We start from the raw sequence: 24458 nt of genomic DNA on the forward strand, positions 1-24458 counted from the left end.
ATGCTTTGTTTTTGTTTATTTATTCTTTGTAGTCGAAGCAGCTGGAGGAAAGGCCTTGCCATGTGCTGTTGATGTGAGAGATGAACAGCAAATCAATAATGCTGTGGAGAAAGCAGTGGAGCAATTTGGAGGTAGTGCCTTAATTCTGAAATAATTATTGAATACTGTAACTATAATTTAAATTAAAAAAATTTTTTTTTAATTTTCTAAGTCATTGAAGGATCACCAGGTGGGAGTATTTGGTTATGTAGAAATGCAGCTTAAAACCATCTGATGACTTTTTTTATTGCTAAAAATTATTTTGAATAATATAACAAATCTACCATTCAATATAAAGTTAGGCCCTTGACAATACATATGTCTAATCAATGAGCTTCCCAGATCCCGTCTTCTTGCTTCTCCTCAATTAATGTAGCCTATCATTTGATGACTCTTTGGTATTTATTGGATAAAGTGTAGATAACTTACTGACATTCAAGGTATTTCACATTCTGATCTTAACAGACTTTTTTTGGTTCCTTTTTTTTTTTTTTTATACCCCTGTGTAAATGCTTTACTCCTGCCCAGATAGTTTACTTCCATATCCTTGCCTTAAGATTTTGTCTCTTTTCCTCTTCCTGAGGCTTCTCTAGTGCCCACCTCTCCATCTCCAATCCTGCCTGAAATAGAGATAGATTTTCTCTATCTTTTGAAATCCCACCTTTCTGTGGTTAAATCTTACCTTCTTCCTGACCTTGCTGACTTATCAGAAGTGTATTTTTCTTTCTCTGAATTCCTAAATCATTCCTTTGATCCTTCTCTTGTACTGCTTTAGATCTTAGTGGGTTTTTTCCTCCTCAGTTAGTTTACAAGCCCCTAGAAGGCAGGTGTTGGGGATTGAGCTAAGGCTTTGAAGGTATTATAGCAAGGCACCTGGCCATGTCCAAATCCTGCCCAAACCATTATCACTCTTCCCTGTCCCCCATAGTATTCCAGAGACTGTATGTATATGTGAAAGATAATTGACAACAAGGTAATTGAAACAAGATAATATTTTATTGTTAGCATGGCTTGTGCTTATAACCTTCGGTGCAGAGCACTGTGTTATAAAGGATCGGAACACAGCTTTGGCTCAAGTGGGGCCTCTATCTTTAAATCCAAAGTCTTAACCCCTACCTGGCAAAGTAATGTCAATGCCTATGTGAGAAGAAGAAAGAGAATGCAAAATTATTGGTTTTATTTATTTATTTCTTACTGATAGGGACACATGTGGAAGAGAAAGGAGAGGAAGCCACGTTCATGTGCAGGACCTTTTATCTAAAATAACTTCACCTGGTAGTAAAAGTAGCCAATTAGTGCTAATTAAGATTTGGCCTGATTAGCTTAAACATTCCTTTTTAGGGAAGAATTAAGGGAGAAAGTAGATAGTAGAAAGAGAAAGGGGGTAGACAGGAGCTTTTCCTTTCCCTATGTTCTTTTTTTTTTTTTTTTAATGTATGTATGTATATAGAGTACACACGTGCTTGAGTGGAAGAGAAGCAAAGAGAGAGGGAGAGAGAATCCCAAGCAGGCTCCATGCTTGTTAGCACAAGGCCCAACATATGTAAGGCTGGATTTCACAAACCACGAGATCATGACCTGAGCTGAGATCAAGAGCCGGACGCTTAACTGGCCACCCAGGTGCCCCTCCTATATTTAGTTCAGTGTTAGTTTCTCTGTTGTGTCTGTCAACTGAGGGTGAGTTTATCCTTCCTGGAGAATGAGATCATCAGAATATCAGAGAGAGCCACCACCACCTTTGTCTAAGCCCTTCCTGTCTTTATTTCTGTCTTTCTCCTGGAAAATGTCAGCAATTCAGCTCTTGTCAGTATGGTCCCAAGAAATGTAGAGACATTAGGTCAAGATAGGACATTAGTTAAAGGTGCTTAAAAGCCATACTGTACAGGCCCAGAATTCACCCCCTGTTTGACTTCCATCTTGAATTCTAGCTGTGCGATCTATCCTGATTCACCAGAAAGACTTACACATTCTATAGTACATGACAGCATAGCACATTAATTTATGCCTGTCAAAAATGGGATGCACCTCCACTGGGCAGTATTGGGCTCCTACAGAGAAATTGAATTCTCACAAATTAATTTCTTCTTGCCACAGAGAATTTAAGGACCCACATTGAAATCTCTTCAATTTTCATACTCTGTTTTGTCCCAGCCAAAGAATTTTCACTCAGAAACATGGATGGTCTGGATTTCTTATTTAGCCATTATAGATTGTCTTCCATTGGTTCTGGGATCATTCCTTCAGCATCTTCAATGTTGGATTAATCCAGTTCTGCCAATCATATGATCTCCTTTTCCAGGACAGAGGAAATGAAAGGAGCAAAAGGAAATCTTGGCTTCTGTGTTTTCAGATGCCAGTTGATCCATACTATTGATCTGGCATTTGTGTCCCTGAACTTAAACTCTGTTGGTAGAAATTTTCACTTAAGAGGATGTGTTTTCCATACCTTTGAGGAAGAAAAAAATCTCCCAGTATATTTTGCTACTTTTTATTGAGAGAGGCGTCTGAAACACTTTTATCTTTTTGATACATTTATAGATTGGCAGTGGAGTTATCTCTGTTTTGAAGTCTTAAGTTTTCCTTCCTTCCTCCTTAGTATCCACTTTGATGTATTTAAATTTTTTTGCTTTCCTTTTAACTATCAGCTTCTGCTTTCCTGCCGTAACAATGCACAATTAAGAGGGAACCCGGTTGGGCCACCTGGTTGGCTCAGTTGGTTAAGCATCTGACTTCGGCTCAGGTCATAATCTCCGGTGAGCTCCAGCCCCGTCTCAGGTGAACACGAGCCCCACTTCTCTCTTGCTCTCTACCCCTCATGGGATTCTCTCTCTCCCCTTCTCTCTCTCTTTCAAAAAAAAAAAAAAAAAAAAAAAGAGGGAGCTCTGTTCAACCACTCAGCTGCTCTCTCATAATTATGGTGGATGCCACATTTATAAGAGATGACCTCTAAGATGCTCCTTTCCCCCACCCCCCGTGTTTTTTTTTTTTGTTTTTTTTTTCACAAAGATCCCACGCCTTTAGTTTTTATTTGTTTGGTTTTAGTTGCATACTGTGGTTGCTACTATTGTGGCCTTCTGTTTTGGAATTCTGTAGGCCTGTGAATTCTGCCTGTTAGGAAGACTTTACCTTTTCCTGATATTTCTCTGTGCTGGAGAGTTGTCTTTAACAAAGTCCTGAGCAGTTGATAATGCTTTCAAACCTGTGCCCTCAGGGTTCTCTACCACAGGGTGCTCCCTAACACCTTGCTTTCCCTCACCTTGAGTTGTCCAAGCCTTGAGTAAATTATGCTATTTCATAAACCACAGAAACATTCTTTCCTGCTACTTTTTTTCTTCTGCAGCTGGCATATATATGCTGTTTGTGTATTATTTTTCACTGTTCCCTAATCCATTTTAATTTGGGCCTTTGGAATTTAGAAATTTTAACCTACATCTTGATTGGAGCCATTTTTTTTTCTTTAGCATTGGCAAGTCAAATACAGCTTACCACATCAGTATATTTTTGTTCCTCATTTCCTTTCTTTGCCTGTGGGCCCAGATGTTTGTTCTGCTAACATACTTGTCATTTGTTGTCACATAGTGAGAGAGATGAAGTCAATAAAGTCTGGATTTGCTTAAGGAATCTATTGACTGGTTAACCCCTGCTACCTTCATCTCTCTGAAGAGGGTAATTCTATGCAAGTGGTGTATATACTCCTCAGTCCAGTGTTTCACTCAGATGTACACTCATTTTGCTTTGCTCCCACCTGGCTGCTTCTTTAGTGAGTATCATCTTTCTTGCCTCTTAGGCCCTAGCCTTATATAGAATAGCCACTCCATGATTATCTTTGATGTGGTTGAGTAGCTCATAGCTTTGTGGAATGAGAAGCATGTCCTATATTTAAAAATTCTTTTCATAGGGGAATGCCTGGGTGGCTCAGTTGGTTAAGCTTCTGTCGGCTCAGGTCATGATCTCATGGTCCATGAGTTCGAGCCCCGTGTCAGGCTCTGCCCTGACAGCTCAGAGCCTGGAGCCTGCTTCGGATTCTGTGTCTCCCTTTCTCTCTGCCCCTTCCCTGTTCGTGCTCTGTCTCTCTCTCTCAAAAATAAACATTAGGGGCGCCTGGGTGGCGCAGTCGGTTAAGCGTCCGACTTCGGCCAGGTCACGATCTCGCGGTCCGTGAGTTCGAGCCCCGCGTCGGGCTCTGGGTTGATGGCTCAGGGCCTGGAGCCTGTTTCCGATTCTGTGTTTCCCTCTCTCTCTGCTCCTCCCCCGTTCATGCTCTGTCTCTCTCTGTCCCAAAAATAAAAATAAAAACGTTGAAAAAAAAAAAAACATTAAAAAAAAAAATTAAGGGTGCCTGGGTGCCTCAGTTAAGCGTTCTACTTCAGTTCAGGTCATGATCTCCTGGTTCATGGGTTCGAGGCCCATGTTGGACTCTGTGCTGACAGCTCAGAGCCTGGAGCCTACTTCAGATTCTGTGTCTCCCTCTCTCACTGCCCCTCACCTGCTGGTGCTGTCTCTCTCTCTCTTTCTCTCTCTCTCAAAAAAAATAAATAAAACATGAATAAAAAAAAAGAAAAAACTTTTTTTCACAGGTCTTTACTCCTTGTGAAGGCAGCCATCATTATGTTCCTTCTAGAAAGTTGGTAGTCACAGGGCCTGGTACTTGTCTCAGATATCCAGGTGATTTACTTGAGTTTGAGTTTTGTTATAATGAAGGTATAAAATGTAATGTAGTTGAGTCTAAAGTTATTCTAAGGACACATTGTAAGAAAACATTAGCAACACAAACTGTATACAAAAAGATGTAGAAATTGGGGAATGAGGATGTGATCAAAATGTTATAGTGTTACTATATATGAAGAAAGGGTGCTTATGACAAAAATGTTTTAGTGAGTATAATAGACTTATTTAAGCCATTATCCACATACTGTGAGAGAGGAGCATAGGAAAGTTAAGAGGATAACAAATAATGTTTATTGCAACAGTATAACCCCAGCAGTAGAAGTTATGATATTCTATTTGATGGAATATTAAGTGCCCTTTAAAAAGAACTATGAATCATGTAGAAACAGAGAAGTGTTTAAGATACTTCTGTATTTTACCATTTTCATTTAACATTATTTAAAACTTGTAATTAGACTTGTAAACAAAATATGTTACATATAGAGGAACTGGACAGAATATACATAAATAATTGTTATTCTAAATTAATTTTATTTTGTGTATGAATTATTAAAACAAATTTGATATACTTTGATGATTTACCTAGAATTGAAAATTCACTCTAGGTCTTTTTTCTTTTCCCAGTTCTCAAGACCAGGAAGGACCTCTTTTATTTAAGTGAGGGTCTTAGGAGGGAGGTCAGTGAGCTTGGAAGGAGGACAGGCCTTGGAAAGATGCTAGAGAGAAGGGAGAACTTTAAGGAAGTTAACCTAAGGTTCTTGGAGGCAAGGAGGGAAGACCAGGAGGTAGGAGAACAAATAAGAATGGAAGCTACAAATCACTGAGGACTAAGCCTTCTTACAGTTTCACGCGAAGCTCTGGCTATTGGCTATCTCCATTGTGCCGGTGAAAATACTTGGGTGTTTTAACACAGCTATTGAGTCTTGCATTGGCGTATTGGTCAGTCATATTATCTAAAAGAAGTATTTGTGAACCAACTTAGGGTTCAACTATATAGTGTAAATGTTATTTCTTTTTGTTACAAAGTTTAAATTGCATTAATAGGAAGTTGATTATTTGAAAACAGGAATTGATATTTTGGTGAATAATGCCAGTGCCATTAGCTTGACCAACACATTGGAAACGCCCATGAAGAGAGTGGATTTGATGATGAATGTCAACACCAGAGGCACCTATCTGACGTAAGTTAGAGTTGTTGGGGAGAACATTGCAATGTTTTCTCAGAGAACTAGTTGTAAACAGATTTGAACCAGATCAGCAATACAATTTAAAACCTAGTCACTTGTTACAAAGGCCTAAAAGTGCTCCAAGCTGGTAGATGGTATTTTAAACAGTTTTATTCAGAGCTCCTTTTCTCTGTGAATCTAATAAAGTCTAAAGTATAGCCCAAGCATTTTCAAACATTTGCATGAATAAATATATACATGCATACCAAGTCTTCTGATTATTCAAGCTAGCAATCACCTTTCCTTCCTCTGAAAAACCCGAGGTTTTAGTTATATAAGTAAGAAGAAGCCTGTTAAGACTCACATTTTTTTTCATTTTTATTAATTTTTTTATTTTAATTCCAGTATAGTTAACATAGCGTGTTATATTTATTAGCTTCAGGTGTCTGTGAATCACATTTTATGTAACAAAGGCTAATGCTATCTTGGGGATTATCAGGGGTAATACAAATACAGAATGAAAGCAAATGTAGTCGTGATCTGTTCTGGATGGGTCAGACAGCCCACTCTTGTTTGTTCCTTTTTTTTCTGTTTATTTACCCTCAGGTTCTACCATTTTTTTTCATGTGGACACAAGGATAGATCAATATAGAACTTGTTGGTCTGCCTTCTAGGTGTCTCATATGTATCTGCCTTACATGTACACACAAAATAGGTTGTTAGGACCTTGGGCTTTGGCGTTAGACTCCTTTGAGTAGGATTCAAGTCCTACTTCCCACCCTTTCTGATGTGCTATCTCATAACTTTGTGCAAGCAACTTCTTGCAGATTCTGTTTCCTCGTTTGTAAGACGGGGATGATAAAATCACAGGATTCGTTGTGAGGGTTGAACGTAAAGTTTGTTAATAGTCTTGAACTTTTCTCTCAGATGTGTTTTGTTGAGTATGCAAAACTAGGCCTTGACCATTTTAAAAAGTTTGTTTTTACTAGCTACTTTGCTAGTTCAGAATTTTATTAGTTGCCTATATGAAAAAGATTAGATTTACACAAAGATCCAGATTTCTGGCTTTTTATTGAAACATGAGAAAATGTGGCCACAGCATACTCATGTGGCAACCTTGAGCTGCTGTAGCTGAGTGAGAGTATTAGCTGCCTCAGTAGATGGCATGAGTCTGCTGTCTTTTGGATGCTGAGGACAGGCTTAAAGGTTGCTATTTTTATTGTGGTACTTGCCTTGCTGTTTTTCTTAAAGAGGGAAATAGAATATTTCTCATACCCATGTGTCTGTCTAAAGTGGGAAAATGAGACATATGCTAGGAGGACCATATGTTGAAAAAAAAAATGCATTAGAGTTTACTACTTTGTGGATGCGGCGCATATTTCTGTAAATTCAATATGCAAGATACTATCTCTCTTGAATGGAAAGTGTAGTGAATCAAATCCTAGTAAGAACTATGGCAAAGATATAGAAGAGATTGTGGTGAAAAACTTAATGAACTAGAAAAAGGACTAACATTTCAATAGGATTTGTGTTTATTTTCAGCTAAAATAAGCATTGCAGCTCTGTGATGTAGTCATATGTTACATGAAGAAATTATCTGGGCATCAAAATCTTTTACAGATGGTAACTTTGTGAAAGAATTTTGATTAAATATAAACATTCATTTAAAAAGCATTTAGAAAGTATAATCTAACCAGGAATACTGTTGCTCAGCATGTTGAATTAAGGCTTAGAAGGAAACGATTTGTGAAAAGTTAAATCATTTGTGGCAGTTTCAATTGTAGACGATGAAGCCACAGATATAAATACTCCACTCACCAAATTTTATTTATTTAAGGGATCAAGAGAATTTTGAGGTGATTAAGATTTTTTTAGACTAGTATCCATGACATGAGCATGGAAATGACTTGTTAAGTGTTGAGAAACGTCTTAGGAAGTTTAATATAGATTTGTCAAAATTTTAGTAACCATAACTATAGATAACGCTATTGTGATGGTCATTGTTAACTTTAAGCCCGAATGGTCAGTGTTAATTTTAGACTTACTAAACTAATGTAGAAATGTTTCACAGAGATGCAGAAGATAATTTTGTTCATTGTATTATTCATTAGGAATTGCTTTTGCTAAAAAGTTAAAAATGGACTATGTTATGAGTTTTAAGAACCACATACACTTCCACGGTTTCAACCACACAGTTAGTTAGATGCTTTACTCATGTAAGCTACAAACATAATTGCTCTGTGATGAGATTATGTGGCAATGGTGTATTGTTGAAGACATTTTGGCTTTAATTTGAAAGAAATCAACTCTTTTTTTATTTAAACATTTTTTAATGTTTATTTTCGAGAGAGACACACACACACAGAAAGAGAGAGACAGAGCATGAGTGGGGGAGGGGCAGAAAGCGAGGGAGACACAGAATCAGAAGCAGGCTCCAGGCTCCGAGCTGTCAGCACAGAGGCTGATGCAGGGCTTTAACTCACGAACTGTGAGATCATGTCCTGAGCCAAAGTTGGATGCTTAACCGACTGAGCCACCCAGGCATCCCAGAAATCAACTTTTTACCACCCATGATAAAATTCCCAACTCAATTGCTATAGAAAGATTGGATCAAAGACAGTTTTTTCAGTTGATATTATGACTTACGTAAACACAAATGTTTGATTGTCATTGATCATTCCTTGTGAAATTACGTCTTTGGAAAACTCATTTGGCAAGAGCAATCTGGCCCCTTTCCTATACCATGGTCATTTTCTAAACATGAAAAGGATGGCCTAAACTACATTCTTGCAATTGTAGATTTGAAGGTTCAGTTCAAAAGAAAACAAAAAAAACCACTGTTTTCAAACTATAAGATAGTGAACTAACCTTGTTCAGCTACCTTTTTCAATGAATACTACTTGTGTAGTTGAAGAACTACAAATGGAACGTGTAAGCCATATGGCACTAAGGTACTCAAAACTAAATATGAGTACATTGAAATAGCAGATCTACAAATATCTCAGGAATAGATACCCTAAAATATAAACCCTTTTTTAAAACAAAGATTCTATTCATTGTTGAAAGTTCCTCCATTTAGGAACAGCTGTTTTTTTATTTAATTTTTTAATTTTTATTTTTGTTTTAAGTAGGCTCCATGCCCAGCATGGGGCTTGAACTCACAACCCTGAGTTCAAGGGTCACATGCTCTACTGACTGAGCCAGACAGACGCCCCTGGAACAGCTATTTTTAAAATAAAACTAAATATTTTTCCAGTTAAAGGCATATTGCAGTGCTGAATGAAAGACTTGACATTGGCCTTTGGACCAGAGAAAAGGTGTCAGGTTTTTGGCCCTCTGTGGAAGGTGAAAAAGAGAAATTTGATAATGAAATATTTCCATTTTATTTTGTTTTATTTTTTATTTTGTGACACCCATTTATTCATGGGGGGAAGGTATAGATTGTTTTCTCAGGCAAGCCTGAGAATCATTGTGAGGGAGAGAGTGGGGGCAAGGCCCAAAGAACTCACCTGTTTGGAAGTTTCAGCAAGGATCTAAAGTGTTTCCTGATCCCTGGCACGCAGGACCCTGTGGCCTGTGACTTGTGTTGTAAAGGTTTAATTTTTTTTTTTTTTTAACGTTTATTTATTTTTGGGACAGAGAGAGACAGAGCATGAACGGGGGAGGGGCAGAGAGAGAGGGAGACACAGAATCGGAAACAGGCTCCAGGCTCCGAGCCATCAGCCCAGAGCCCGACGCGGGGCTCGAACTCACAGACCGCGAGATCGTGACCTGGCTAAAGTCGGACGCTTAACCGACTGCGCCACCCAGGTGCCCGTAAAGGTTTAGAGAAACAGGGTTGGAAGGCAGAGAGGGGATAGAAGGCAGACCCTTAATTTATATTTTTAAGTTTCAATGAAATATTTAACCTCAGGTGTTATATGTGTTGGTATCATGTTAAATGCTTATAGAAATTCAGTAATAAAGTTTAATTGTAGTATTTCTGAACGGTTGATTTTTCCTGTACCCAGCTTACTTTATTCATTTACTCAAATACCCTATAGGCATTTGAGCTCATAACCCTAATTAGGTAAAATAACTCGTGTAAGAGTGGTAAGTGCAGTGCCTAGCACACAGTAAGTTTTCAGTAAGCTTAACTATTTTATTAAGCTGAAATATTAGTACCTAAGCATGGCACTAATAGTTTTTAATATGTAAGATAGGGCTTATTACTGTTAAAACTGCAGCTGATTTAGGGTCAGTAATGCTGAGGGCCAGGTAGGCAAAGTGCAGTTGGAAAGGTTTTGTCTAATAGATCAAAGGAGAAGCTCTTGTGTATAATGTAAATGAAATGAGTTCTTTATGTTTTGGGTGTACAATGTGGTCATGGTCTTATTGCCTAGAATAGATTGGAGTTTTTTTCCTCTTGAGATTTTTGAGGTGCATCTTCACTGTTTTAATGAGTATTAGCTGTAATATTGTTTTCCCCTCCCCAACTCACCCCCACAAAAGTAAAGCACCTTTGGAAAGGGAAAACAATGTGTATAAAAAAACCCTTTGGTGATATGGATTGTATTTGGTTTCTAGGCTTGAAAAGATGTAGGCTTGAAAACAGGTAATGAGAATGTTGTACGTGTTCATAAAACTAACGAGAAGAATGAACTAATTCAAAATCCTAGAGATTATTGAATGTGATACAAAACTAAAAGCTATACAACTATTAATCTACATATAGTATGTTATAGCTTAATAAATTTAAAATATTGAATCTTTTTGAACATTTTTAAAAAATATATAAAAACTAAATATTGCTCCCAGAAGTATATTGCATTGCATATGGTGCAAATTAAATTTGGGAATGTATTGGGAGTTTTGTTATTAAACTACACTTCCAGTGTAGCAGGAATACCACACCTACTAGGATGAAATAAGTTAGCATAGGTAATAGTAATAATAGTTGTTTATTTCATGGTTAGTTATGCACTGTTTTTTTTTTATGTTTTTTAATATTTATTTTTGAGAGAGAGAGAGCGTGAGTGGGGGAAGGGCAGAGAGAGAGGCAGACACAGAATCCGAAGCAACTCCAGGCTCTGAGCTGTGAGCACAGAGCCTGATGGGGGGGCTTGAACTCATGAACTGTGAGATCATGACCTGAGCTGAAGTTGGATACTCAACCGATTGAACCACCCAGGCGCCCCTGTGCACTGTTTTAAGTACCTCATATTTATCATCTCATTTTAATCCTTTGGTCAGTCTTCGATGGTAGTAGGTGTTACCAGCATTTACAAATGAACTGAGAGTTAGAATATATTTTGCCTAAGATCACACAATGAAGAGGCAGAAAGAGGGTATGAACCCAGGTCTGTCGTACTTGCATACCATGTTCTCTACTACAGTGCTGCCTGTGCTGGCTGGCAAATACATTAACTTACCGAAAAGTGTGTGTGTGTGTGTGTGTGTGTGTGTGTGTGTGTGTGTGTGTGTGTGTGTTGGGGAGGGAGAATTGGAAGGATGTAGTTGAGGGTAGCCTCAGTTGGATTTAAGGCTAATGTACCAAGGATTTGATTATTTTCATCAAGCAGATCATGTTAGGCTGGTAAGCAAAACTTCAAAGATTGAAAATTACTGCTTTTCCTGTCTTTGTTCTAGAAAAGTGAAAACAAACAAAAAGTACACTACATTACTGAGCAAGTTTAGTTGCTTTGTAGAAGTAGTTTAAAATATAATTTTAGGGGCACCTGGGTAGCTCAATTGGTTAAGCATCCAACTTCAGCACAGGTCATGATCTCGTGGTCCGTGGGTTCAAGCCCCACATTGGGCTCTGTGCTAACAGCTCAGAGCCTGGAGCCTGTTTCGGATTCTGTCTCCCTCTCTCTCTGTCCTTCCCCTGCTCACGTTCTGTCTCTCTCTCTCTTTCTGTCTTAAGAATAAATTAAAAGAAAATTTAAATATATAATTTTAAAAAGTGGATAAGTTGTTAGAAAGCTGTTGACTTGTGTTTTCTTTTGCTTTCAGATCTAAAGCATGTATTCCTTATTTGAAAAAGAGTAAAATTGCCCATATCCTCAATCTCAGTCCACCACTGAACCTAAATCCATTGTGGTTCAAACAGCACTGTGGTAGGTGGTTGGTTGAGGGGATGGTTTGTTTGGTTAATTTGCTTTGTATTAAGTCAGTGTATCTATGATGTGATCAAAATTTGTACATGGCATTCAACATTAAAGTTTCTGTGCAATATTGGTAGCACTTTGGAAAGTAGATTCTTCATCTTTTATCTGTAATTTAAAACGTTGAGGTATAGTTTACATTCAATAAAATGCACAGATCTTAATGGCTCAGTTTGATGAGTTTTGACAAATGCGTATACACCTGCATAACCAATAGCCAAATCGGAATATGGATTTCCATCATTCCAGAAAGCTCCCTCCAGTCTCAGTAGGTGTGTTTTTTGTATATAACTTATTCTTCAATGAAGTTGGTTAAGAGCTATGAAGTACTTTCACTTTCACAGCAAATTAATGATTTGAGGTGTGTATGCTAACCTATAAGAATTATGTATAGGTGCTTCCTTTAATATAGTTGCATCAGATACTTAGTCCTTTTTTGTACATAATTTACTAAAATTTGGACAGGCAATTGGAATAGAAACTCCCAGTAAAACTGAAAGAAGTTCAGTTTTAATTGACTAGATTAAACAAATTTGCAACTTTTTGTTCTTGTTTCACTGGCAGTATAGCCGTAGAAAGAAATTGGTTATACTCACAAATTAGTCCATTAATTAAATCCTATTTTTTGTGGTTTCTTTCAGCTTACACCATTGCTAAGTATGGTATGTCTATGTGTGTGCTTGGAATGGCAGAAGAATTTAAGGGTGAAATTGCAGTCAATGCATTATGGCCTAAAACAGGTATGTACTTAAAAAAATATATCCATTTAATTAGTTTTTCATTTATTGTCCTTAACAGTTTTGAGATGCATCTTGGGTGGGTAGGTTGAGGTGGCAAACAAGTTAAACTTTTTATTATACATACAAGGCTCTTTTCAGTCACCTTCTACCTTTGACTTGGACTACATGACTGACTTTAAAGCCAGTTACTATGCTAGAGACATCGAACATTGGGACACTTGAAGAGTTTCATTAAAGAGAGGGGCACCCGGGTGGCTCAGTCAGTTCAGTGTCCCAACTCTTGATTTTGGCTCAGGTCATGATCCCAAGGTCATGGCTCAATCAGTAGAGCATGTGACTCTTGATCTCAGGGTTCTTTTTTTTTTTTTTTTTCAGGGTTCTAAGTTCAAGATCCACTTTAGTCATAGTTTACTTAAAAAAAAAAAAAGAAACTAAATGCAACAGCTACTTAGGAGATTGAATTATAGCATAAAAATGCTTTCTGGATCTACACAGAGATTGTGTTTTGAATTAAAAAAAAAAAAAAAACTGTAGTTGAGGGATTGAGTGGTCATTGTTAACACCTGAATAAGTAGCTTGGCCGTTGAAGTGTAAGAGATATCTCAAAATGCAGAGCAAAAACACTCTGAAGAAAAAGAAAATAGACTCACGGGACTTCCCATGTAAATATCAGGAGCCCCAGAAGGAGAAAACAAATAGAGGAAAAACAGTAATTTAACTAAAAATAGAAAATGGGTGCCTGGCTGGCTCAGTCAGAAGAGCATCTGACTCCTGATCTCAGGGTCATGAGTTCAAGCCCCATGTTGGGTATAGAGATTAAGTAAATAAAATACATACATACATACATACGTACATACATACAATTTAAAAAAAAGAAAAAGAAAACAATTCCCTTTAGCCAAAGACTTAAATGTGTCAGTTGAAAGGTTTACCAAGTGGGAGGCTGAATTTATGGGGAGGCGGGGGGGTGGTATAGACATCTGGGAGACATCTCTGAATTTCAAGGATAAAAACAAAATCTTGCAAGCTTTCAGGCAAAATATGTTACTTACAAAGGAAAAAGATTGCATCAATACTAGAAGGCAGTGGAATAACATCGTGGATTACTGATAGGAAGGGACCCATTCAAGATAACATTTATTGACAAGGGGAAGATATAGGAGCATGCAAGGATATCACATTTGAGAAAAATCTAGAAGTGCTGTTAACCAAACAGCAAATCAGTCATAGTCAAGACTTTTCAACATAGAGGGAAATGGAGTGGAGAGGAAATAATGGCAAGCAAAAAACCCTGTAATGCGTATGGTTAAATGTAAATGAGGTGTGAAGAATGACCAAGAATATGAAATAGAGGGTATCAAATAAGAACTCTTGGTATAGAAGACATGCATAAGAGAAAACTTTAAGATTAGTCTCTGGGCAAAAGCACTAAACTGTCTTTTTAAAGCTTAGAAGTCGGGAAAGGACGAAATACGAAAGTAATTGAATTCTGAAGGGCTATATTGGAAGATTGGGGAGGGAAAAGTATTCCAACAGTCTCATCTTGTGGCAGCCACAATACTAGACGGTATGCTTTTTAAAAATTATATTTTCTTTTTGGGGCTAGGGTATGGAAATGCTTTAGGATCTTAAAGTTACAGATAACTACCTACCTTTTCTTTTAATTAATTTTTAATTTTAATTCCCGTACAGTTACATAGTTATATTAGTTTCAGGTGTACAATATAGTGATTCAGCAATTCCATACATTACTCAGTGTTCATTACCATAAGTGTACTCTTAATCCCCTTCCCCTGTTTCACCTGTCTCCCCCCCACCTCATTTCTGGTGACCATTAGTTCTCCATAGTTAAGAGTCTGTTTCTTGGTTTGTCTCTTCTCTTTTCTTTCTCCTTTGCTCATTTGTTTTGTTTCTTAAATTCCACATATGAGTGAGATCCTGTGGTATTTGTCTTTTCTCTGACTGACTTATATCACTTTAGTTTTATACTCTTTAGCTCTATCCAGGTGTCTCAGGTACTTTCTCTGCAGTTGGTTTATTCACATCAGGATATAAACAGGTTTCACATAAGGGCACCCAGGTGGCTCAGTCAGTTGAGTGTCTGACTCTTAATGTCAGCTCAGAACATGATCCCATGATTGTGGGACCAAGCCCTGTATCAGGCTCTGCACTGAGCGTGGAGCCTGTTTAAGATTCTTTTTCTCTCCCTCTCCCCCTCTTTCCCTCTCTCCCTTTCTCCTTTTGCCCCTCTCCCCCTCTTGCCCTTTCTCTCTAAAAAAAAAAAAAAAAGTTAACACATTACATTTGTGTGATAGTTTTCATTTATAGTAGTTACACTTAATTTTTTTTCCTTGTCACTGATTTCTTGAAAAACCAGGTCATTTATAGAATTTCCAAAATCCTGTATTTTCCTGATTCTTCCCACTGTGTCTTTTTTTTTTTTTTTTTTAATTTAATTTTGAGAGAGAGAGAGAACGCATGCGAGCACGTGAGCTGGGGAGGGGCAGAGGTGGGGGGGACAGAGTATCCCAAGCCAACTTTGCCCTGATAGCACAGGAGTCCAACTAGGGGCCTGAACCCATGAACCGTGAAATCATGACCTGAGCTGATGTCAGACGTTCAACCGACTGAACCACCTAGGTACCCCTCCCATTGTGTCTTTTAACATGTTTCTTTATTCTCTAAGGACCTTTATATTGTTTATTCCTATTCTTCTTCCTTCTGAAATTATTTTGTGTATTCATTTATTGCTCAACAAATACTTGTTGGACAGTTACCATGTGGCAGACCTTGTGCCAGGGGACTGTGCCTACTTCTTTGACCTTTCACCTAATAGATGACTAGTGTAGTAAGAGTTGACCATGAAAAGCACATTTAATCCAGCATTTTTGCAAAGTATTGCAGCCCTAGCGGTACTTTTGAACTGAATTGCCACATGTAACCTGTGAAACATACCCAGAGTTCTAGCTTAAGGACAATTGGGAGATTTCTTTTTATCTTTATTCCCATCTGCTGAGTGAAGGGATTTCCTCAGCATCAAGAAGTAGTGGAAGGGCCAATGGCCTGTGGTGTTGAAGCTCAGGAAATGGGGCTGTAGGTGAGAATGTATGGGGCCCGAGGGCGTGTTGCTGATACAATTTCTAGGAAAATTTAGCTGTTGCAAGCACCTCTATAGTTACCACCTTGCTTTTCTTCTGAGGGCTCCAAGAATCAATTTTTAAAAATTCCTTTCTTCTGTTTGACCGAGATCCCTTTCTTCCCTGGCCCGCTGTGGGATCGGAACCGTGTTTCGTTGCTTCTTAATTTCCCTGATGTTTCTGAAGCAGATACAGTTCTTTTAAGATTTTTCTGGAGAGTGATATTCTTTGCAGTGAGGCAAAAGGTGAGAGTGAAAGAGTGCTTCTATAGCATTTTTCAAACTGCATGTCAGGACTCATTGGTGAATCATGAAATCAATTTCGTGGTTTGTAAAATTGAGTTAGAAGGTAGCAGCCAGAATTTCATTGTTTTGTTTTACTTCTAATGGAATAAAAAAGAAAATATTGCAGGTAGTTAGTCGGTACTGTTTCATATTTGAGTGAATATGTGTGTGAGTGTGTGTATATGTATGTATTATGTATTACTAGTCATGTAGGTAAAAAGTGTTACTTATTGTGGATCACACTGAAGAACTTTAAAAGCTCACACTTTGTGGTGCTTTTCTTTTTCACTTTCTTTTCCTTCTCTCATCCTTTCTCAGCCTCCCCTCACTTCAGTCATTGCTGTTATTGGTAGATAGTGAGGGTCAGGCAGTTAATTAGAAAGGGGTCTCTCTGATAACAAAGTCCTAACGTCGTATTTTCCCTTTTTTGTACCTCTATTATGTTACTTGTCATTTTCTATTCATTCATCTTCTGAACATTTGTATATGCCAGGTACAATTCTCGGCACTCTTTATTCGTTACGCATCTGAAGATGATTTATGAAGTGTCCACTTGTGTACGAGGCATTAAGGGGAATGAAGATGCCTGTGATAACAGGCCTTACTCTTGGAGTTTACTGTTTAGGGTACCATTGTCTGCACTTTGTCCTTCCCTTCACCCCTCCACTCTGCTCACCTTTAGGTCTTTGGAACCATGGGGTAACAAAGTTAGAAAAAGCCTAGTCTGACTCTAAGAATTTTAGATTTTATTTGTACAACAGATAATTTTTGGATACCCATTATGTCCAAGCTCTGTTTGAGTTGTTTAAGACACATCAGAGAACAAAACGGACAAGAAGTTCTGTCCTTTTGGAGCTTGCAGTTTAATTGGGAGAGATACAATAGACAGTTAACATAAAGAAGAGTCAAGTATATAGCATGCTAGAAGGTGATAATCCTATGTAAAAAAATAGAACAAAGTAAGGGGGATTGGGAGTCTCAGATGTTGGGAGGGTAGATTGCAATTTTAAATAGAGTAGAAGGGTTTATATTTTTCGAGAAGGTGACGTTTGAGCATAGACTTGAAGAGGGTGCTGGAGTTAGCCTCAGGAATGTGTTAGCTACAGGGTACCTGAGGGAAGCATTGAAGGCAGAGGAAATAGCCAGGGGAAAGGTCCTAAGAGGTGAGCATGCCTGGCGTGATGAAAGAGCAGAGAGAAGGCCAGTGTGGCCAGAGTGAGGGGAGAGCAGTCGAAAATGAGATCGTGTCCATAAGGAAATGGGGATCAGATGTTGTAGGTCCTTGCCAAGACTTGAGTTTTTACTCTGAGTGAAAGCTTTTGCAGGGCTTTGAGTAGAGAGGGACCTGATCATACCTGAATTTTTTAAAGGATCTAAAGAATAGATTCTTGGGTAAAGGGAGAAACAGGGAGACCAGTTCAGAGACTACTGCAGTATACATGTTGGTAGCTGTGACTGGGGTGATAGCAGTAAAGGTGATGGAGAGTGGTCACATCCTGCTGTATTTTTTTATTTTTATTTTTTAATGTTTATTTATTTTTGAGAGAGAAACAGAGCATGAGTGGGATATGGGCAGAGAGAGGGAGACACAGAATCTGAAGCAGGTTCCAGGCTCTGACGCAGGGCTCGAATTCACAAACCGTGAGATCATGACCTGAGCCGAAGTCGGATGCTCAACCGACTGAGCCATCCAGGCGCCCCTATTTTGAAGGTGGAACCAACAGACAGGGAAAGCTGCAGATGGGGCAGGTTAGGGAGCAAGGTTAGGAATTCATCTGGGGGCATTGTGCTCATGCATCCATATGGAGATGGTCAGTAGATGGTTGGATTTGTAAGTGTGGGTGTCAGGAGAGAGGTCCAGCGATTGGAGATAGCAATTTGTGGGCTATCAAATGTAAATGCTACATAAGAAGAGAAAGGACCATTAGCCATTGCAGCATTCAGAGATTAGGAAGGAGAAGAACCATATAGGAGAGAAAGGTAGGAAGAAAACGAAGGAGTGTGATATCCTGGAAGCCAATTGAAAAAAGTGTTTAAAGGGAAGAAGGGGAGAGATTCATTATGTTAAATCTGCTAGCAGTTGTTATAAGATGGGGACCGACCACTGGATTTAGTAGTCTGTACATCTCCTTCACATCACTTAACAACATTTGTAATTAAACTCTTGATGTTATTTTAAACATTTTTTAAATATTTATTTATTTATTTTTGAGAGAGAGGGAGAGCACACACAGCAGAGGTACAGAGAGAGAGAGGGAGACACAGAATCTGAACAGGCTCCAAGCTCTGAGCTGTCAGCACAGAACCCGATGTGGGGTTCGAACTCACAAACTGCAAGATCATGACCTGAGCCAAAGTCGGACAGTTAATCAACTGAGCCACCCAGGCACCCCTAAACTCTTGATTTTATAACTTAGTTGTTTAATGTCTTTCTTGCTAGGATGAAAGTTTCTAGAAGGTAGAGACAGAATCTGCTTTGCTCATTTTACTGTAGTCATGGTAAACATTCAGTAAATATTTGATGAGTTAATGAATGTACAGTATGATTACCTTCTGCCTAGCTCCAAACAGAATACTGCATGACAGAGAATGTGGAGGTCGCCACCAGGATTGGCAAGAGAAATCAGCTCACTGCCAACATCTTTGTTTTAGGTCTGAGATGTTCATTTTAGAAGTTTTACCAGACAACTTAGAACCATTAGTATTATTTTTTTTAGCCTAGACTTGATGGCACAGTAAGTTGAATTTACAGTCATGTACCTTGTGATATGTGGCATGATGGGATTGTGTACAGGACACTTTTGAAAGAGAGCAGGAGGGCCACGTAGCTCACGTTGAAAGGTCAGGAAAAGAGGTGTTCTAATAGAAGTAATCGATCGGAATAGGACCTCAGGGGGATGTTGGAATTAGCAAGAAGGAACATTGGGCAAGGCATTCCTAGCAGAGGGAACAACCAAGGCCATGGTATGGGAAAATACCGTGTGTTTGGTGGAACTGTCAAGGAATTGGAAAATGGTGTATATGTGATAGGCTCTGAGCTTTTTATTTCCCACTGGACTTGGGCAGTTGTCTTGATTGTTGGGTAGGTGTGAGGTGGTGGGGGAAGGAGCTTGAGCTAAGCCCCAGGTCTTGATTGCCAAATTTAGGGGCTTGAATTCTAACTTGTATTCAATAGAGAGCCACTTTAGAATTTGAGAAGCAGGAGAGCAGAGGGAAAATAGGAGCAGTAGAGTGATGTGGTTGCTGATGAGGTTTAAGAAGTTTAATTTGGCATCTGAATGTAGGATGGCTTGTAAGATTATGGAGAGAGGAGGCTGGAAAGCTAGCTAGGATGTTGCATTATTCATAACTGAGGCAATAAAAATGGATTCGAGAGGGTGTCCAGGCTCCTGGCTGTTTGTGAGGCCTCTATTTCAAAAACATGGTTTCTCTTCCTAGACTGTGTAGAGCGGCTCTCTATGCTTGCTGGAACCAGAAGTAATCTCCCAGCATTATTCCCTTCAAGAAAACGGAGATTTATGACACTTAATGGAAGAGATACAGTGTAACATACATTGTCTACAATGTATGTGTCCTGGTCCACTCTTTGTCCTCTCTGGCTCAGTGTTTCTTCTCTGAACCGGCTACAATCCCCTTCTGGGTTTAGAACTTTTCACCCCACTGAATTCAACACATCCAGAGAAGGGATCAGGGAATAGCCCTGAGTGGTTGAACAACATGAAGATCTCAAGCCCCAACTAGGTCACCTTCAGAAGTTTGTCTTTTTACAAGACTTAGTTCATAGTTTCTGTTGAAGTGGAGGGTGGGGAAGGCAGGAGGGAGAAGAGCTGCCATTCAAAATGCCTGCTGCCTCTGACCTCTTGGCTGGTCAGAACAAGTGTGGTGGAAGAGGGAGGTCCACTTCGGGAAGGATTGCATGTGGGCTGGGGTGAGGAGTCTGGGCATCCAGCCACCGATCTTGGTACTGGCAGCTGAGTGGAAGATAACAGATGTATCACAGAGCAGCTGCAGGCCTCTGCCACCTGGACCACGCTACGTACAGGCGTGGTAACTCCGCTAACCACGGAGTTCAGGGTAATGAAGTGGCAGCTGGCCTCTCTGGTCCTAGAAACCGAAACTAGTTTCCTTGTTTTTTAAAATTTTTTTTTTTCAACGTTTATTTATTTTTGGGACAGAGAGAGACAGAGCATGAACGGGGGAGGGGCAGAGAGAGAGGGAGACACAGAATCGGAAACAGGCTCCAGGCTCTGAGCCATCAGCCGAGAGCCCGACGAGGGGCTCGAACTCCCGGACCGCGAGATCGTGACCTGGCTGAAGTCGGACGCTCAACCGACTGCGCCACCCAGGCGCCCCTAAATAGCAGTTTATATATATTTCATTGATTCTGAGATGCCTGTGTTTTCATATTTTTACATCTTTGATATCAGGCTGCTCTTGCTATTCATGATGTACAATAGGTTATTGGCATGTGGTTTGTTTCTTAGTGGAACACTTTATAATCAGTGGTATCTTTGGTTCAGTGAGTACCCAAAGAATATGTGTGTGTGTGTGGTGGCTAGCAGGTGTTTCAGAGGTGAGACAAACTTTCTTCCCAGAGAAGGAGTCAAAGGCAATGCTGATATTTTAAGTCTTTTATGTACTCTATATGTTTATGTGAAAGGAAATCTTTGGTTGATACGAAGACTTGTTACTGTGTGTTTTAAATGGAGCATCAATTGGAAGCTATTAGATTTTTTTTAAATTATTCCTTAATAATACTTAAGTTTTAGGCTCACCTTTAGGATTCTTGTAATCCAAGGCATATCAGCTTTCGTTAAAACTTGTGCTTTTTTTCTTTCCCAGGAATCATCAGTGAATTTCATTTGTTGTATCCTATTGTTAACCTATTTCTATTGTTGTCAGTTTTATGACCTATTAGGTTAGCCTACGACATTGCAAAACCTTTGCTGAGAATAACTCTGGCTTATTTCCTGATTGTGAGTGTATGTGCCTTTGTATCTTCCTTAGAAAGATTACTGAAGTAAAGATAGGTTGCTTGGAGAAATCATTCATTGTTCTTATGTGGTGTGTGTGTCTATACATATGAACACACACAACACACGTATACATCTATGACATACTCTTAATTAAAGCTTTTAAGAATTCTTATACCATTCATATAGTCTACATTGAGACTAGAGTATATACATATGCATATAGACTTAAGGTGCACCGTATTGAAAAAAATTATTTATTTTTACATTATCTCTGCACCCAACATGAGGCTTGAACTCATGACCTAAAGATCAAAAGTCGTGTGGTTTCCAGATAGAGCCAGCCAGACACCCCTATATTGAAATATTTTTATTTTTATTTTTTTCTTAAAAAAATTTTTTTAATGTGTTTTATTTATTTTTGAGACAGAGAGAGACAGAGCATGAACAGGGGAGGGGCACAGAGAGAGGGAGACACAGAATCCGAAGCAGGCTCCAGGCTCTGAGCTTTCGGCACAGAGCCCGACGCAGGGCTCGAACCCACGAATCGCGAGATCATGACCTGAGCCGAAGTCGGCCGCTTAACCGACTGAGCCACCCAGGCGCCCTGAAATATTTTTAGAAAAATTCTACAGTTTGGGGCACATGGGTGGCTCAGTTGGTTGAGCATCTGACTCTTGATTTTAGCTCAGGTTATGATCCCAGGGTCGTGGGATTGAGCCTCACATCGGGCTCTGCACTGAGCATGGAGCGTGCTTGGGATTCTTTCTCTTTCTTTCTCTCCCTCTCTCTCTCTCCCTCTGTCCCTCTACCCTGCTTGCACACACTCACTCTCTCTCTAAAAAAAATTCTGTGGTTTATGGGAGTGAGAATAGTGTAAATCAAATCTAAGAATGTTGGTTTACAAAGTATGACCCTTTAGTCTCTTGATGGTTAAGATCCTGGCTCTGAAATCAAGCTGTCAGATGTTTGAACTCTAGCTCCTGTAATCTTTTAACTCCTCTGTGCATGAGTGCTCTCATCTGTAAAATGGGAATAACAATACTGACCTCACAGAATTCATTCAGATAATGTATGTGAAGTCTGTAGCAGCATGCCCAGCATAGGCCACATTTAATAAATATTAGCTGTTATTTTCTATTAATGAAGTGTCACACCAAGAGCAAGACCAGAGCCCTTGAGCTATTGGTTAAGTAAAAAATTCTTCCTAGTAAGAAACCATACTTACAAGATAGGAACAGGATGTATTTCCTAACTCTGTGCTTTTGGAAATTCCCCAAGTTGATTGTGTTGTCTTAGTAGTAGAAGTGTATGCTAAAAGGTAATCACCACGAAGGTAGGAACTTTTGTCTATTTTATCAACCCATTTGTCCCCAATCCCTACAATAATGCCTGACTTATTGCTCGATAACTGTATGTTGAATGAATGTAAAGGGGTCAGTGGCTATTAAAAGCTACAAAGTTTTTATCTTGTGGACTGACTTATGTAAGTTCTTCCAGTGTGTATTGATTTAAAATAATGGTTCGGCAATGGTATGGAGAGAACCTTATCTGAATTACTAGAAACACTGAAACCTAAAGTACATGTAAACAAATTGACTTTCATTGCTTTAAATATAAGCTAAGATAATGTAAGTAAATTGAGATAAGTTACTGTTCACAATTTTGACAATGTATAATTAATAGTGTACTATTAATGGTAGAGTTTCAAGTTACTTCGTAAACACAGAATTTAAAAATTATATGCAGCTAAAATAGTAAAAATTGTATGTGAATTTTTTAAAAATTTTTAAATTTTTATTTTATTTTATTTTTTTTAATTTTTTAATTTTTTTTTCAACATTTATTTATTTTTGGGACAGAGAGAGACAGAGCATGAACGGGGGAGGGGCAGAGAGAGAGGGAGACACAGAATCGGAAACAGGCTCCAGGCCCTGAGTCATCAGCCCAGAGCCTGACGCAGGGCTCGAGCTCCCGGACCGTGAGATCGTGACCTGGCTGAAGTCGGACGCTTAACCGACTGCGCCACCCAGGCACCCCTAAATGTTTATTTTTGAGAGAGAGAGAGAGTACACACGTGGGGGAGGTACAGAGAGAGAGAGGGAGACACAGAATCTGAAGCAGGCTTCAGGCTCTGAGCTGTCAGCCTGACAGCGGGGCTTGAACCCACGAACCATGAGATCATGACCTGAGCCAAAGTCTGACACTTAATCTGTTGAGCCACCCAGGTGCCTCTGTATGCAAATATTAATAGTAATTATTTCTGGCTAGGGGAATTATAGATAATTTTTAAATTCTTCCTTTTGCTTCTCTATTTTCTAGTATTTCCTGTATTAAGGGAAGTATCTGAACTTAAAAGGGACCACCAAAAATCCGGCTAGTATTTATTGAGTGCTAATAATGCATTTGTCATTGTTTTAGCCACGAGGAATACCCTGATGAATGACAGAAACAAAATCTCTGTATTTTAATAGAGGGGCGAGATAATAAACTTAGGAAAGGAGCTTCTTATTGTAGAGTCAGGAAACAGGCCCAGAGATGTTAAAGTGACTTGCCAAAAATCCTGACATAGTTGGACTAAAAATCCCACTCACCTGACTTACTGCTCAGTGCTTTTTCTGTTATACCCTCCTGGCTTTCTCAACTTTCAGGAATCCTGTGCAAATTCTTGAGCATTCTAAATCAGAAGTCCAATTGAATTTTGCTGAGTCTCAGGAACCCATTCTATTGTATGAGGCAGCATTGTGAAGAGTAAGGAACATGTGTTTTCTACCTGGTTATGTCAGTAGAACATTCGGCAAATCCGTTAAGCTCTCCGGACCTTATTTTCATCATCTGAGAAGTAAAGAGATCAGCTGTCTGGTTTGTTACTTCCAGAGCCCCATTATTTGATCTGGAGTTCTCTGTGTGTGTATTTGCTCTCTCCACAGCCATCCACACCGCTGCTATGGACATGCTGGGAGGATCTGGTATTGAAAGCCAGTGTAGAAAAGTTGATATTATTGCAGATGCTGCCTATTCCATTTTTAAAAAGCCAAAAAGTTTTACAGGAAACTTTATTATTGATGAAAACATCTTAAGAGAAGAAGGAGTAAAAAATTTTGACGTCTATGCAATTAAACCAGGTAATGCTTACAGTTTTTTTTTTTTAATTTTTTTTTTTAACATTTATTTATTTTTGAGACAGAGAGAGAGCATGAACGGGGGAGGGTCAGAGAGAGGGAGACACAGAATCCGAAACAGGCTCCAGGCTCCGAGCTGCCAGCACAGAGCCCGACACGGGGCTCGAACCCACAGAGCACGAG

At 39.1% G+C, this 24458-nt stretch overlaps 1 protein-coding gene across 1 annotated transcript in view; it reads left to right on the forward strand.

Moving 5' to 3' along the window:
- The window catches only part of HSDL2 (hydroxysteroid dehydrogenase like 2), a 69021-nt gene that overhangs the window by 14438 nt on the left and 30125 nt on the right, over window positions 1-24458 (forward strand). Inside the window, exons 3-7 of the mRNA XM_003995758.6 lie at window positions 33-131; window positions 5774-5888; window positions 11868-11971; window positions 12661-12759; window positions 24084-24278. Of these exons, the coding sequence (XP_003995807.1) occupies window positions 33-131; window positions 5774-5888; window positions 11868-11971; window positions 12661-12759; window positions 24084-24278 (612 nt within the window). The remainder of the gene's footprint in view (window positions 1-32; window positions 132-5773; window positions 5889-11867; window positions 11972-12660; window positions 12760-24083; window positions 24279-24458) is intronic.

This window comes from Felis catus, chromosome D4 (assembly GCF_018350175.1).
Source record: "Felis catus isolate Fca126 chromosome D4, F.catus_Fca126_mat1.0, whole genome shotgun sequence".
NCBI lineage: Eukaryota > Metazoa > Chordata > Mammalia > Carnivora > Felidae > Felis > Felis catus.